The sequence below is a fragment of the Nipponia nippon genome, unplaced genomic scaffold, assembly GCF_047370975.1.
Source record: "Nipponia nippon isolate SJK-2023a ecotype South Korea unplaced genomic scaffold, ASM4737097v1 scaffold_8, whole genome shotgun sequence".
NCBI classification, from domain to species: domain Eukaryota; kingdom Metazoa; phylum Chordata; class Aves; order Pelecaniformes; family Threskiornithidae; genus Nipponia; species Nipponia nippon.
The window spans coordinates 26,425,471-26,442,694 of record NW_028262402.1 but is presented as its reverse complement, the minus strand read 5'-3'; the positions used below and the strand labels follow the sequence as shown (position 1 = coordinate 26,442,694).

Sequence of the window (17,224 nt, the reverse complement as noted above, 5' to 3'; positions counted from 1 at the left end):
AGAAACAAAACAACATTCTAATGTTGGATTCTCACATGGGGGCGAGGTTCCTACAATCCCAGACGGGTCTAGGCACAACAATTGCTATCACAATCCTCGGTCTCCAGAAACAGCTGGTAACAAGCTAAATGACATAAATCTCATGGTCTTTATGATTATCCAGTGTGCAAAGCGGAGCAAAAAGGCAAACAGCAATACACTGCATTAGTCTTAAAAATACACATACACACCCCCACACACACATAGGTACACATTGACACACACATACACACACACAACATCAGCACCACATCCTATTTTAAGGCAAAAACTCATGCAAGCAGTCTTTACTTGTGAGGACGCAACTCCCAGTCATGAGCAGCTGATTCGCAGCAGCTGTTTTCTAACGTGCCAAGCTCAACGAAGCCATGTCAGTCTGGTATTCAGCCTACCTTCTTCTAGCATTTCCCTCCCTGGCTCCTAGCATTACGTGCAGCTAAAATAATAAAGCCACTGCTCTTCAAAAGAGTTTTTCCAGTGGCAAGTTAGGAAGCTCAGCCTGCGCTGGGATAGTTGATACGGACACTGAAGAAAGACGACCAGCTGTTACTCATTCAAGGCGCTGTGCCCCAAGAAGACCATACGTCTCCTACAGCTCTCCGCCACGACACAGTTACCACCTTCAAGCATATGTGCCAACAGCACAGCGTGGATAGGAGTTTAAGAACAGAGACTGAAGGTAGGTTTATACTTGGGTTTAGTACGGTAAAAACTAAGGCTAACAGATGTGGAAGAGGGAGTAAGCACCAGCTTACCAGGGCCAGGATGGAGGAATGCCCAATGCACAGTCTCGGGACACAACTCTTCCTTGAAGGTATGAACAATAACCGATTTTTGCAAAGATGTAACAGACATGCTCTACAACTCTAAGCAAACCTCAAGCATCAAATGCCACAAAAGAAATAGATACACGCTTACGTGACCCTCTTGGATACACTGATACTACATTTCCCAAAGTTACTGCAGCCAACTATTAAGAAAAAAATACTTTTTACTGTTTGACAATGTTTTCTATTACAGTCAACTACCCTCACTTAGGTGCAATTATTTCCTCCTACCACATGAAGAAAAATATCCTCCATGACAAAAATTTAGAGTAGAAGAAAAGAAGAACCCAAAATATTAGCACCTGCTTTCGTTCATTCTAGCAGGAGAGATTTGTACCTAACAAATTATTTTAATACAACGATTAAAAGTATCAATAGCACATAACAAAACTGTTTCATTTGCAGAGTTAAGCACTTTCCTAAAAGCTTTGTCATCGGCTACATCTGTCCTAGCTCTAATTCCCTCACTTCTGGAACTGAGACTCATGCACTTCAGGAAATTTTCCCCAAAATTGATAGAAAGCAACAGAAAAAGTCACCACGTTTTATCACGATCAGCAACAGGAAGCTGTGCAATTCTGGCACGATAAGAGCTGATCCATAAGATAGTCCCCTTTGGTGATGGAAAGTTAGGATGAGAACAGGCGTGCTACACTCTGCAGCTGGAAAGAAAAAGCTTTCAAAGAAAAGGGAAAGTCAAAAAGCTACGTGAAATTGAAGCTGGAAACCAAAATACACATATATACGGAACAGAAGGGCACAGATGTAACTAGGAAGACAAATGAAAAACAAGCTGAAAGCTAAATTCTTAAGCTTTACAGGAGAGAGACTGCAATAAATACCTAGAAGCACAGCTTAAAAGCTCCAAAGGACTTTCACTTATGCCCCTGGGAGCCTGGTTATCAACTAGGCACAAACATTAAATAAATGCATACGTACGTACAAATGCACTTTTCTGTGCACGTGGATTTACAGCGTATGCCTCAGGTAGTCCTTAACGCCACATATCCTTCCACTGCACTGCGGCCTCGTACACAACTAAAGAAATGCCGCGTTTCTTTCGTGCACCTGCTTCCACACCAGGAGGAGCTCCTTCACACATGCCGCACTCAGGAAGGGCCCCATGAACAAACACCTCTCTGATATCAGCAAATGCAGAGTCAAAAGGAGCATCGTCCCTGGTGATCCAATTATTGTCCTTCCGATGTTAATTTGCCCTTGAATGGTTGTCAAAAAAATAATAAAGAAACAAAAAGCAAAAACGTTGAAGGACTCAAACGAACTTTAAAGCAATCTTCAAAATATAAAATCTTTCCAAGTGTCAAGCGCACAAAAAAAAAACCAAGGCACCAAATGACAATCCTCTTGGAAAGCTATTAAAAGGAATAATTCCAAGTTTCTAAATCATTTATCACAAACTACAAATTAAAATAAAACCCAAAACCAAACAATCTGTCCCGTCAGTACCTCAGGTTTTATTCTTCAATATTCCAACGGCCTGATTAGACCAGCACATTCCAGAAGAGACTGACATCAGCCTCTTCTTTTTTTCATTTTTAAATGCTCACAAAGGTTGGTTTACAAAAGGTAAAACTTCAGCCAATGGGGAAAGTGACTGTGGAAAACGTGTCTCGAAAGCGCTAAATAAAAACTAAACGGAAAGGTAACCTTCCCTTCCCTACGTTCATTTCAAGACTACGTCATACATAAAACAGCATTCAAGAAGCCTGCTATCAGTTACCAGGCTGCTTCTCCTCCGCCACAACTTCCTAAAAGTATACCTTTACTTTCAGATGTTCTTTGTTTCCTAAAGTATATGCATGCTTTACAAGAATTCCTAAAAGCAGGCCAAAAATCTTCCCTTAGGCTGATACCCAGCAAGCCAAACAGATTGCAGCTGGGGTGGAACTACACATTTGCTTGCTGCCCAGTTCCAAACACGCACGGAAGAGTAACCAACCCGTGCACTCATCTCCAGCTGAAATCATTGGCCGGCACTCCTCAGATGGAATAAACTCCTCAGAGCGTAGCTGTTCTTGCTCCACTTCAAATCAATATATGTATTCTTTGAATAGTTCATGTTACTTGATGAAAGCAAATCATTAAATAAAAGCGTATGTGAGAGCCTATGTTACAGCGGCACATCCAATGACTTCATACATACCTTCTCACGTAAGAACGGAAAATAGGTGGAAACCACCTTGGCCATGACAACCACAGAAGAAAGCAAGTCGGAAGACCTAAAATGATCCAGCTGCACTTCATACCTATTTGTCTACTTGCAGAAAGCTCCCAAGAAACATACAGCACTGGAAGAGCACCTTGAAAGCTTATTCTCCTAATAAAAGAAATATAGCCTGCGTTTGACATCTCATGAAATACCAAGGGAAATAGAAGTACACGGAATTAGCCCTTCCTTCAAATAATTTCTGTAACTCTCCCTGTTTACAACTGCGACCTTCTCTCTTTGTGAGCACTTCCTATTGCAGCAGAAGCCCCTCTTTTGATCTCACCAAAAGACGGCAAGTTGGAAAGTGAAAGTCAGAAAAAACGTTCTCTCTGGGAGATTTCCTAAGTCGGGACAAGAGGAGGTACAAAGAACAGTCCAGAAAAAGGAACAAAACCCAGCACCTCTGGGGCTTGGGAGCCAGCGGGAGGAAACAACCTGTGGGCTATCAGTGTCTTTGAGAAGACTATACACACTTGGAGCAACTCTGTCCTATTTCAGTCACCTGGTAATCTGCCCCAATATCTATAGAAACCAAGGCTTCCCATGTGGTTTGGTTTACTTGATTTTAAGGTAAAGCACAGAAAACTATTTCAGGGCAAAAAGTGAAAACATCAGGGTTTCACCGCGCTTTGTTTCATGGATGCACTTCAAGCACTGAATCCGAAAGCAGACAAGTTCTTCATCTGCGAGTCCCTTTTCAAAACTCAAGCTTCTTCCTTGTATAATGTGGCAGGCACCATCAAGAGTGATGATGCGATGGGTTTAAACGAGGTGACTCTTACTATAGTTCCGCCACCACTGCGTCGCCTCATGTCGAACGCTAGCCTTAAACACACTTGAACAGCTAGCCTTCCGCACTAGACTTGCGTGGAAATACCACCTCCAATATGCCAATCGCACAAGAGTCTGGAGAAAACATTGCCAATAAAATGAGAGCAAACATGAGACAAAAGTTGAACCTGTCTAGCTTTAGATTTCCATACAGGCTGAGAGATGGTTCATGATATCCATATGCAGAACTAAAACCACATTTTTAATCATTTAAGTACTTCTCCTAATGTTGTCTTTTGCTTGGCTGTGGGATGCTTTGGTAATTCAAACAAGAGCTTATTCTTACAGGGGAAAACCTTTGAAATATTTCCTTTAAGAATGTACAAACATTCAAAACAGACTAGAAAGCTGTTAGCTAGCCCACAGAGTCCTGCACATAAATAGCTGCTGGCATCTTAGAAGAAAGCACATTGGGCGGAAGGTGGATCCATGCTGTCTTCACACCACGGACATGAAAACACACCCCCAGAGGCCTCCAGCACCTTGGTAACTCCGTACCAGGAGTCAGAATTACACAGCTGTCAAACTCCAAAGAGGCACGAGCAGTATTTCCTCCTGGGGCACAGCAGGAAAGACATGACGCCCCATCTGCAAAAAAACAAGCCAGAAACCTAGGAAAACCTAATGCTCAGCCAGGCTGACAAACAGCCCCCTTAGCTCTCGGCTCCACAGCAAGGACGCCATCCCACAGCGGACCCCAGCCTTGCCTGCGGGCTTGTGTGTGCTGGCGCACACCTCCACGCTAGCTCTGGGAATACCACCTGAACCCTTCACAATAAAGGCCCCCCAAAAAGGTATCTCCAACTCCTGCAGTCCTGCCCAGCTACAGGGAGAAACGCTTTACACCCTCAATAACATGACAGTACCAGGGACGACTCTCTTTTCTCACCGTGAACTTCCTCAACTCCCAGACAACCTGATCTTGCAGGATCAAGGACCGGCAAGAAGACAGGGAGGCCCCAGCGTACGTGAACCCAAGGCAGGCAGCAGCCCTGGGCAGCCTCCCAAAATTCCCCACGTAAAACAGCAAAGGAATGACAGGAGGCTATTTACAAAGCCAGAGAAAGAGCAGGGAGTCTGCACAGCACAACAGGGGCAGGCGGCTCACATGAGCATCAGACAGAGCCTCGCAGGGCAAGAGCAATGGCCCCATTTTAGCACCACGCTTACTGCAATAGCATAGGCATTTCAGCAGTTGCACTTTAGCTGCTGTCCTGTACACACAGAAACGCTATACTACAACGCCACGGAAATATAACTCGCTTTTCTACCCAGCTGGGAATCACGATGAAGTAACAAAGTTTGGTAACTACCTTTAGCGTTGCTGTAATCAGATAGCTATTAATAACAAATAGTTAAGAGAGCACATACACAACCCTGTGTCTCTGATTGCCCATTTATGCAAACCCTTCTGAGGCCTCTGGGATCATCCCGTTCCTCTCCGTATACCCTCACAGACCCCTGCTACAATCTTAATTACCCACTCTTCCACGCGGTTCTATTCTAGGGTCACTGATAGCTCGCTCTATGCTTTTTTAAATCGATGCCTGCATTTACGTAACTACCTGACGAAGCCGCCCAAACCCACCAGCTTAAGGTGGGGGGGGGGAGGGGGCACGTACCGCTGGTTGAAGCCTGATCATTCCAGCACCCAAATGAGCAAAATACCATCTTATCATCATCAAAGGCAAATCCACCTCTAATGCTTCTTTGGTGCAGCGTTCCACTCAAAGCTGAGTTGTGATCCACCAATATCGTCACCAAAGAGAGAGACAAAGCCTCAAATGAAAAATTCAAATACATCAGGAAGGAAAACTGGCATTAAAAAGGAAAAGAGAAAGTATTTTTCGAGGAAGCCAGAAGACGGCTTACAAAGGTTCCAGCACCTCCGGAGGCAGTCCCAGTACCAGTGCACTGCAAAGGGAACCCTTTGGAGCATACAGTTTGATCCAAAGAGGCATTTTGCCAGGACATTTACTGTATTCTTTACTCTAACTACTGGGAATCAGTAACAAATACGATATTAGAGAGCTGTATTACGAAAAAAACCCAAAATGTCGTAGTAATGAGATGCTACTCTATGCTTGTCATAGAACTTTGTAAGAGGAAAAAAACAATGGGAAAACAGATACAAATCATTCATGTGGACTGCTTGTCCATACAACGTACAATATTTTCCCTCAATATCAACATATGCATTACCAAAAGATAGAAAGTATATGCGGTCTTTTGTACAAATGTAGTTTTTTGTATGAAGGTCGTTTTTCAGATTCAAAGGAGCGTAGCGGGCGTCGGACTTGATGATCCTGACGGGTCCCTTCTAACTTGAGGGTATTTTCTACAGTTTTCTCTCACACAGAAAGGGAAAAAAGAAAAGCTTTACAAACTTCACATGAGAATGGATGTCCCAAATACACTGACGAATGGTCTTTACATCCTTTCATGCTGCATTTGTCGTTTTTCATTTGCTGAAGAAAGCATTCTCCAATAGTCAGTATTTACACCCTGACAAGGTTTGATTTCTGCTTGAATTGGTATAGCCCCTTAATTCACGCCTTGCATTTGATTTTGTCCTGTTCTGGAACTACACTACTGGATCTGTTACAAACTCAGGTGACAAATTACAAAATGGTCTTCTGAAACCACAAACATCGCTCAAAAAAAAGAGGGGGGACGGGACGCAATCAAGCAGCCAGCCTTTTTGTCCAAATGGCCCTCTGTAGCCAAGTCTCCCCTAACTAGCAAAGCAAGGAACACCACAGCGTCTCAGGTTTTTAACTATAGTTCGCTTTCCAAAGAATAAAACAAGGACGAGTCACTCAAATCAAGCTCATCTCTTCATTTATTTAAAGAAAGACATTTCAAGGCTTCAAAGGCAGTGGAAGAGAGAGTGCTAGCTTGAAATAGGGATTCTGAAAGCACCAAAGCAAAAGGCCCTTTTTAATCTCTACTCTTACTGACTTGGGGAAGCAGAAGTCACTAACACCTAACGAAGGCTTTTTACAGAGACATTTCAGACAAATTGGCCAGGTTTAGTACACCTTAATCCCTACGGCATCATCAAAACCGGAGGATCAAGGAAGACAGAGTTGGCAAATACATCAGAACAAGCATGCATCTTCTGTAGAAGGAACATGAGCCATCCGAAACACAGCGGCTTCTAGCAGACACAGTTTGCAGGGGCAAAGACACAGTTCTACCAGGGGCAGTTTGACACTCTCCTGCCCCTTCATTCCTGGCTGAACGTGACCTTCTGATGCTCCTGCTCAGCAAAGCTTTGCCCTGGGGACCCACTCAGCTGAAGAAAACAACTTGTGGTCAGGTTCAGGTTGCAAGGGGATCCCGCCCCTGCTCCAGCTCACCCCACGGCTGCACAGGTCCTGCACAACAGGACAGCAAGCAAAAGGAGCAACCACCCTTCACGGAAAGCCCCTATTTATGTCCGCTTAGAACAACTGCCAAATTGCAGCCTGAGGGCAGGGGTTTGTCTCCTCCATTCCGCCCACCTGCCCTAAAAACCCTGCTATTACATTCACTCTCTCAGCAATCCCATGACTAATTCTTTATTTAAAGTGGAGGAGCTCCATCAGCAGAGACAGGGGGAGACTCATCCCCTCAGCCGTAAGTCATTTGGTACCTGGGAGACCCAGCCTCTAGCCTTGGCTCCACATCTGGCACAACGAGAAGTAAACTCTAGAAAGCCCCAAGAATCAGAGTGGCTCATTACAGGCTTCTACACCTCTGAAAAAGAATCCACATTGTAACCCTCTCCTTGCAAGCAAGCATATCACGCATATAAGCTAGCCCAGCTTACTAGCTAACTCTGAACGGCAGCAGAATAAGCCCTGACAGGCAGCCAGCCTTACCTACGCCACCTGAGCCACCCAGCAAAGATCAAGCCTTTCAGGTCTTCTCTTGAACACTTGGATTGCTTTCATCCTCACCAAAAAGAGACTTTCCGTTCCAGCTCTTAGAAAAGAAAACTCATGAAAAAAAAAGATGCAACAGTGATTCAACTCTTCTAGAGCTTTGCTGCTTCTATGAATGGTAATGGAACTGTTTCCAGCTTCTCTTAGTCTTCAGCAACACATCCTAAACACAAATCACGCATCTTCCCAAAAGCCGCCAAGTCCATAAAAATCTTGCAGCTCAACAGGACTCGGCTTAATACGTACATACGACAAGAGGACTTCAGGACACAAGTGCAGCTGGCTACGCAGAAAGCACTGGCCCCAATCTCCGTTTGGCGCATGTCTGTCTGATTCCCCTTCTAGCACACAAAGAGCGGTGCTCACCTAAGGCAGGAATGAAAAAGCACACAGCAAGAGTTTCAGCGCCCTAGGAAAAAAAGTCACCCTTCTCAACGACTCCTTTACCAACCCGCAACACGCCACTCTCTTCAGGTGCAGTACCAGTCTGTTTCAAACAACCAGCTACACAACACAACCCGCGCCAAAGCACGAAGGCAACTTCTCTCTCTCCGGACGCCCGACTGTGCTCCTTCCCTTCCACACGGATTTAACGCTGCCATGGAATCCTAGGCAGCTCTGTCTCAATCAGCTGCCTCTTCCGGAGCATCACCTGTACCAGCAACAGAGTCAAAGATTCTTCTAACAGACGGAAATACTGCTCAGAAATGAGCAGCTGCTATTGCAATCCTAACACCGTTTCTTCTTTTCCCATTCTTTATCATATAGACCGAGGGCCTTCAAGAGCACCTGGCAGGCAACACTGCTCTCACTCCATTCCAGATCCCATCAAAACACACCTGTTCTCCAAAAAGTTGCCGTTTCCCGGCCCCAATCCTACCATGCAAAGCTGACCTTCGGGGCAGTCAGAGAACTCAGTCTCCAAAACGGAAGAAAGTAAACCTAGGCGTCTGCTCGAGCCCACTTGCGCTCAGTGCCTGGAGCCCAAATTCCCTGACGTTCAACAGCCAAATGAATTAGAACCACAGTGATAATGTCATCTATTGGCAGTTTTCTTCCCAAGAAGACAAACCACAAACACAGAACCAAAACCCCTTCCAAGGCACAACTGGCAAGGCAGAACCGCAATTCTGCTGTCTGATCCAGATCAGCAGCCATCACATGCCCCTACGGATTGGAAAACGACCTGGTACACACACAGCCCAAACACCTCCGAGCAAAAGATTAAGCTGCCAACCTAGCGCGCTGCTTGCAAGTCTCATTAAGGACCGCTACTCCGACACTGATACCCAGCTGCGCAAGAAAGGCCTTCCCTGCTCTACCAGTGCAGCGGGAGGTTTCTTTTCCATCGGCATTTACAACATTTACTGAAACAGTCTCCGAAAGCACCTCTCCATTCGGAAGGAAAGGATAAGATTGCCACCTCGAAGATTTCCACCTCGTTACTATCAACTATTCAACATTTACTTTCGTTCACCTGTTCACAGGCACTGTAGCCTACCAAACCCATTCTTAAAATGGCCACCTTGCCCCACGGCCATTCAGAGAAAGACTTACCCACCAAATTAATTCCCTTCCCTGTCTTTTTGTCATTAATAGTGCATACCCTCTTTCAGTGGCCCATTTACATGATTTTTTTCCTGCTTAACGAGGGACTGCCACAAGGGCAAGCACGTATCAATAGTAAAGAACCGGTCAACATAACTAAAATCACATTCCTCGTATTAGCCATCGCCCTTTGCCCTTTCGGGCAGGCGCACGCTTAGTCTGTTTTGATCTACAAAGACAGTCTTGCCACTAACCACGCTATTTCCAGAGAAATAGGCCTGAACTTCAGTTACGGCACTGCAAACAAACTTTCTGGCTACTGCAACGCAGCTTTATTACTCCAGAAAATGGAGTGAAGTCATTTGCTCCTACGACGACTTCACTGTAGGGAGATGGGTCACGCTGTGTGCGTCCTTCATGCATTTTAACACTCTCTTACACGTCGAGAAACACTGTTAAAAGGGTATCGTAGGCAGAGGCGGGGTAACAAATCGCATTGCTATACAAGAAATAAAAAAAAACAGCCCCTGTTTCCCTGGTTGTGCTTTTGCCAGGAATGAACTCCATTCAAACACAGCCGAGTCATTAAGAAAATACAGGCAATTCTTCTTCCAACACCACAACATATTTTAAGAACCTGCAATGCAGAACAAACAGATATGCCGCATGCTTACCCCAAAACAAGCTCTTAAAAAGACCCAACCTGAACAGCATACCTCAAATACAGCAGCACCCTCTCAAGGACTGGATGTAGAAACCCTCACGGTAACACTTTAGCAACTTACAGCACAGCAATACTGACAACACGGCTGCAGGAACTGGCACCACTCCAAACGGAAAGACGCGAGCAGAAATAAAGACGCTTGCAGCAACCTGCCGTGGATGCTTCCCTCTCTTTTTTCCTTACACTCTGCGGTTTACGTTCGGATGCACGCATTAAAACACAATTGTGGCGGAGAGAGATTGCGGATACAGCCACTTAGGTTGCAAGATGTAAAACTCTGTAAACAAACAGCACAAACAGCAATTTACACCCTCACTTACCTCATACGACCAAACACACTGAGTTCCTCCAAACCTTCGGACACATCTGCCCACCTCCACGTCCTCATGAGTGGTGTACATTTCTCCAAGGCATTCACCTATATGTGGCACCATCCGCCGCAGAACCTCCCGGCTGAAGATCATTCCTGGCCCTCCCATGCAGAAATTCTCTCCAGGCTCCAGCCCCAGTTTTCCAAGTTCTTCAATATTACCCAGACCGGTCTGTCCCAAATACAGGGGTTTACTGCTGTTCAGTGAGCGAAGAAACTCCTCCAGTTTTTCACCTGAAAAAGAGAAAAGATTACTGTTATTTCTCTGCCAGCCATCTCTCTGCCTGTACCGCAAGCGTGCTTGAAAACCTCACGGGCTCCTGAGACTCTCACGGGAAATCACTGCCAATGCAGTCCCCTATACCGAACTGAAAATACCCTTGCACGAGTCGACCTTGCACAGACTCCTCTGCGTTTCATTATTCATCAACATTACAATGACCTTTGCATTCAGCCAAAAGCCACAATACGACCAGAACTTAATTCTACCAGTGAACCTTCTTCTGCTCAACCAATACTGAGGGAAAGCCCTCCTTTGCCAGTTTAAAACTCTCTCGAAGTACAACGCTTTGCCAACCTAGTTCCAGGCTGGGGAGGAAGGGGAGGGCAGGGGAGGAAAAACGCGCCGTACTCTTTCAAGAGGATGAAGTTTGGAAGAGACCAGAGCAAACTGAAACTAACCCAGATCAAGAGCTTTGATTACAGAGGAATTGTGGCAACAAGGGAAAACTCCGGCCCCTTCCAGAGCATTTCCAGGGCCGCAATGCCTACCCCCTTTTCCTTCAACCCCCCGCCCCGCTTCTTTGAAGAAACTGCCATGTCATATCCACTTGAAATTAAAGGCTTCTGGGCAGGTCTAACTCGCAACCTTGGAACCCCTTAAAGACAGCTTCATTGCAACTCCAAAATGAGCCCAGAGAAACCACCGACAACTCCGACGTCTGCCACCCAACGTCTAGACGTACGCACGCACCCGCACGCGTGCCAGCATGTCGCAGACGAACGACAGCTGACGAGCAGCAGCCCGGGAGGCGACTCCAACAAAACCCAGTGACAGCCAGGGAAGCACACCGTCCCCTCCAGTGAACTTCCAGCAGCGCTCGCCACAGCGCCAGCAACCACGCTCCCCGCCCGGGCCTGCGCTTCCAACTCCAGCTGCTCGCTCTTCCCCAGGAGCACGACGCCGCGCGAGGAACGGCAGCAACGCGCGCAGCGCAACAGCACGCGGGCTGCAGAACATCCTTGCCTCGCGGGGCTCCAGAGCTCGCAGGGAAACGGGGCCAGCGCTTTCCAGAGACGCTGCAGAGGAGAACGGCAGCTTTACAAGCAGCCTTCGGCGGCTGCGTTTGCTCCGCCGAAGCGTCAGCGAGCCAGCGGAGAGCTTCTGCCAGCGCCCAAAACGCCGCTGCCCACGAGCGCCGAGCCCAAGCCCTCGGGCTGAGCCGCAGCCGCGGCGGGGGCCGCCCGGCCGGAGCAGGACGCAGCCGGCAGCGCTCCCCGCCGCTGCCGCCCGCCGCCTGCGCGGGGGCGGCGGGACGAGGCGGCACGGCCGCCCCTCGGCTGCGCGGCCGGCCGCGGGGCCGCCGCCGCCCCGCCGCTCCCCTGCCCACGCCCAGCCCCGCCGCCCGCCGGGCCGCGCCGGGCCGGGCCCTCTCCGCCGGCCCGGGGCAGAGCCTCGCCCGGACGGCCGCGCCGCCGCCAAGCGCGGGGGCCGCAGCCCCGGCACCCCACGCCCACGCAGGGCCCGCTCACCGCGCCCGCCGCCCTCCAAGCCGCCGCCTCAGCCCCCCGACGCGGCCCGCGGCCCGGCCCCGCGGGGGCACCTCGGGGCTGCCACCGCCACCTCAGCGCCGCCACGGCGCCCCGCGCCCGGGGGCTCGAAGCGGCAACCGCCTCTCCCGCCCCCCGCGGGACCCCGGGCCGCCACTCCCCGCCCGCCCGCCCGCCCTCCCGCCGGCGGAGGGGCGCGCCCCGCTCACCTTTAATGTAGACGTCGTCGTCCGCCCGCATGAACCACTCGTACTTGTCCAGGTAGTGGTCGTGCATGTACTTAATCATCATGAAGGACTTCTTCTGCGGCGGGTAGGAGTCGTCCACGCCGGGCAGGGCGACGACGGGCAGCGGGGGCAGTCCGGGGGGCGCGGCGGAGCCCTGGCTGGAGAAGAACTCCACGCGGCCCGGCACCGAGGGCGCCCACGTCCGCTGCGCCGCCACCGCCCGGCTGCCCAGGTACTTCTGGGCCGTCATCACCCCCACGTAGAGGAAGTTGCGGGGCTTGGCGCAGCCCGGCGCGCCCCCCCACTCCCCGCTCCCGTTGCGGCTGCCGCCGGGCCGGCCGCTCCGCTTCTCGCCGCCTTCCTCCTCCTCCTCCGGCTCCCCTTCCCCGCCGCCGGCGGGGCCGGAGACCGTGCCCTCCTCCGCCGCCGGCGGAGGCAGCTCCCAGGGGCTGCTCCTCAAACTCGGGCCGCCCAGCACCGCCGCTGCCTCCGCCGGCGCCTGCTGCCCGCCCGGCGCCGCCGCGCCCCCGGCCGCCCCCGGCCCCGCCGAGCGCCCGTAGGAGGAACAGAGGCTGGCGCCGCGCCGCTTCTTCTCGCTCAGCTCGGCCACTTTGGGGGCGATAAGCCAGGAGGCGGCGGTGAAGCCCAGCACCAGCCCCAGCGCCACGCTCAGCCAGGCTCTCCGCGACCGCGCTGCCATGGCGCGGGCGGGGCGGCTCCCGGAGCGCCGCCGCCGTCCCCCCGCCGCCTCCCGCTGGAGGCGACCCCCGTCCCGCAGCGGCCCCGCCCGCGGCGACTCCCGGCGCGGCTCCCTGCCCCGCCGCGGCGGCCGGGCCGCCCGCGCTGCTCCCGACTCCAACTTCTGCGGGCGGGAGGGCGGCGGCGAGGACGGCGGAGCGCTACCGGCGGCCCCTTCGCTCCGCTCCGCTCCGCTGGCACCTTGTCGCCGCGGCGGCTGGTCCCTCCCCGCCCCTCCCACCGCTCAGCCTCCTCCACACGGCGGCGGCGGCGGCGGCCCCCGCTCGGCGCTCGCCGCTCAGCCGGCTTCCTCCGCGGCTTCCGAGCGCCTCACCCCGGAGGGCGCCGCCGCCCGTGCCCGAGCCCGAGCCGCGCCGGGGAAGTGGCGGCCGCCGCCGCCGCTCCGGAAGGAAACGGTTTTTTTGGGGGCCGCCCGCGGCTCCCCCGCGCCGCGGCCCCGCCGCCCTCCGGCGCCCCCTCCGCCCGCCGGGGCCAGGGCCGGGGCCGGAGCCGGGGCCGGGCGCCCGCGGTGCGGTGGGGCGAGGGTGCCCCCGGCCGCGGCGCTTGGCGCCGGTGCGCCCCGCTCCCGCCGCCGCGTCGGGAGAGGCCGGGGGCTCCTCCGCGGCCGCGGCTTCACATCGCCCGAGGGCGGCCACCACCCTGCCCTCGTCTCTCGTCCCAAGGCTGGCCACGGCGAGGCAGGTCAGGGGTGCAGTGCCAGGAGGAGGGAAGCCGCCTCCTCCGCCCCTGCTCTGCCCTCCGCTCCCCGGCCCCGACCGGCCAACGCCTTTGCAGCCAAGAACTGCAGCCCCCCGGCCACCTCTTTTCCCGTGGCGTGGATTCCCACAGCCTGCGCGTGCTCTTGTTCTTACTGCCACGAGCTCCGAGATGCTGGGGCAGAGCCTCCTCATCCTCCCGGCCTCAGGGTGACTGCACTGGCCGCCGCAGCCCTGGACGACGGACAGCAGGAATGAAACGTCCAGGCCGCTCTGCCTGGAGAGGCAGCCTTAGTTCTGAAGTGTGAGGTCTCCCTCCTAGCCCCCGTGTCTAATGAGGCGCGTCCCTGATCTCATTGTGCAAGATGCTCGTCTCCGGCAAAAGCCAGGAATTGTTCCTGGCGTGCATTTGTCGCTTCACTCAAATACATCTGCCTTACTGAAGACCCAGTAGCATCCGTACGTGTCATCGGCTGTCAGCAAAACCGCCCATTTTTGCAGCCAAGTCTATGGGGCTGTCTGTCACTTGACGGGACTTTATCGATTGTCAGGTGCGGGTGGCAAGGCGAGAGGAGGAGTGGGGAAGCTGGTCTTGGGTGATGCTAGCAAAAGTCACAGAATAGTGGCGAGAGAAAGGATTTTTCCCAAAAGAGAGAAGTTCCTTCGCCCACCTGGCAGAAGAGAAAAGCCTGCTCTGCATAGTCTTTACCTAGGCAGAGGTCGCTTACTGAAGTACCGCTGCATTTTCCCTTCTGCCTCCACCGCATGCAGGGAGCAGGCTGCGTGCTCTTTGTGGGTTTGAGACGCGCGAGCATCAGGCTCAGGAAGCATACCCTCTAGCTTGCCCAGGGCCGAGCGCCCTTTCCAAAGCAGCCCAGCATTGATTTCCTCTCTATGCGCACCCAGGCTGGAGCATGCATAATGCCAAGCAGCGAGGCACTAGGGACCAGGCCCACGTGCGTATTCACTCCGCTGCCCCCCCGAGAAACAGCCCGAGGAACGTGTCTGGGCACAGAACCACCACCCGAGATCTTCTGCCAGCAACAGGGTGGCACAGCCCGGGTCTCTCTTCACCGAGCTACTAACAGGCAACAAGCTAAGGCGAAAGGCTGTCCTTCGGAGCGCCTTCACCATGGCGTGAGGGATTTCCAGTCTTCGGAGCGCCTCAGCTTTCCAGAGGAGGCTTCCACTTTAAACTGCTCTCTCCCACTCCTGCCCTCCCCGCTCCCCGCCACCAGGTGGGGGCTGCTGGGTCCCAGCGAGTCGTGCGCAGTATGACCTCCGGTAGTAAGGGCTCCTTCATGCCTACGCAACCCCATCATCACGGTGGCCTAAGTTTCCAGAGCGCTCTGGGGTTGCGCAGACACAGTGTATGACCCGAAGCTACTTCCATTGCTTCGGCGTATGCTGCAATGGCGCCAGTCAGCGTCAGCTGGGCTGACTCCTCAGCTCTGACGGCTGGGGAAACGGCGCTTCTTTTTGTCACAAAAAGAGCAGGCGGACCCTTGGGAGGGGACCCGAAAGCCTTTTACAGGCTTCCAAGATGAAAATGGACATTAAGGTGTTGTGTGTTATCAAGAGAGTTTGTAAAGGAATTGAGTATAAGGCTGTTTGGAGCACAAATATTACAAGCGTGTACCTGCATGTCTGGTTTGTAGTTCCAGGCTATACCAGGATTTGGATAGACCGTGGGGAAATGTGTTGAAGGTTTGTGGGCTTCCAAGGACAGAGCAGGGCACAGACTGGGCTGGCTTCTATAGGAGCAAGGGTGGCATCTAGTGGTTAGTAAGAGCAGTCCTGTGCCTGTGTTCAGCAAAGGAGCGGAACCCAGGACGCCTTTCCAATTGAAATAAGGGCTTGGTAGAGCAACTTGTTCAGCTGGGCGTCGCGAGTTCATGTCTCCGGGGCTTGTTACGTGTTGTAACGCATTGGATAAGAAGATGACACCACCGTCACACTGCGTGTGTTTGGAGGGAATGGCAGAGGGCAGGGCCAGGCGGTAGCTTCAAAAACTCAAAAGAGCATTTTGTAACAAAAATGGGATGGGAAATGAGAAAATCTGCCTTCCGTCCACTGTGCCGTGTGTTGGCAGTTATAATGGCGGGGGAGTCTCTTAACATTCGGGGGTTTTGTCTTGTAAAAAGGGTAGAAAATGCAATCTCCCATTCCACCCCCCTAGTTTTACGCCTCTGATCAGCTTTTTACACCCATGGCCTTTGATGAAGCAACTGCAGAAACGCGGGGGCATCCTTGGAGCTGAAGAGGGAAGAGAAAGCATGGGATTTAATTCCACCATCAGAAAGGAGCTCCCTGAGCTGGATTCTGTTCCCGCTTTATTTCGCTCAGCCCCAGAGAGCCAACGCCAACAAACAGGTCTGTTAGAACAGCAGGATTTCTCTTCTGCATTAGGAGCCAGTTGCTAAAACGTACAATAAGCTGGCCGTAAAAGAAAACGGAAGCGCGATGGTGAGGAGAAATCGATTGCTCCAGTTGTATTAGAGCTGTTCCTTCGGATGGAGCTCCTGACCCTTAACAGTGCGAAGTTTTGCTCTAAAGAGAGCTTTATGGAAGAGTAAGATCAGATATGTACATAAATGCAGGCACACGTGCCAAAGACCAAGAGCTGTGACAGTATTTGTTGATGAAGCAGCGTAGTGCCATTCCAGCTAAGAGGCCGTTTACTCGGGATGGTCGGTATGAGGAGCGTCTCAGCTTTGCATATGAGTTTGGTTTGTACGTGTGTCGCTAGGGAAGTCATAGGGTGTGTGGTTCCCCCAAGGCAGACCACAATCCACCCTTAAGCTCTCATTAGGTTTTTTGGTTAGATTTTGAGGTACTAAGGGCAGGTTTAGAGAATTTCAGAGACGGATAACAATTTCAGGGATCTATTTTGTGCTCTTTTTAAGAGGATCTTGGGAACCTACGGCGTGAATGCAAAACGCAGCCTCAGAGATGGCTTCAAGTTACGTTATGGCAGCCACTGCCATCAGCTCGAGCTCTGTTAGGAAGTGAAGAAAGAGCGATGGCGATGACCGCCATTTTCAAAACGAAACAAAAAAGCCTAAGACAAATGGTGACAAGTGGATTTGCTCGATGCAAGAAAGGAGGAACTCAAGGCTGACGTATTCATTACTGAAAGGACTGGAGCTGTGAGTATCACTACTCAGACAGGTCTCAAAACGTTGCGGTAGGGTCTCAGTCTTTGAAGCCAAAGCAAAACTTTTTCCCCTGCTTTTTCACTGTCATTCTTTCAAATATCACCAGGAAGCAGTGAA

At 51.7% G+C, this 17,224-nt stretch overlaps 1 protein-coding gene across 1 annotated transcript in view; it reads right to left on the bottom strand.

Moving 5' to 3' along the window:
- LOC104008755 (chondroitin sulfate synthase 3) overlaps positions 1 to 13,195 on the bottom strand; it is a 169,952-nt gene extending 156,757 nt beyond the window's left edge. The window contains exons 1-2 of the mRNA XM_087742576.1: positions 12,478 to 13,195; positions 10,449 to 10,732 (exon numbers count right to left, since the gene is read on the bottom strand). Of these exons, the coding sequence (XP_087598702.1) occupies positions 10,449 to 10,732; positions 12,478 to 13,195 (1,002 nt within the window). The remainder of the gene's footprint in view (positions 1 to 10,448; positions 10,733 to 12,477) is intronic.
- Between the last annotated feature and the right edge of the window lie 4,029 nt (positions 13,196 to 17,224).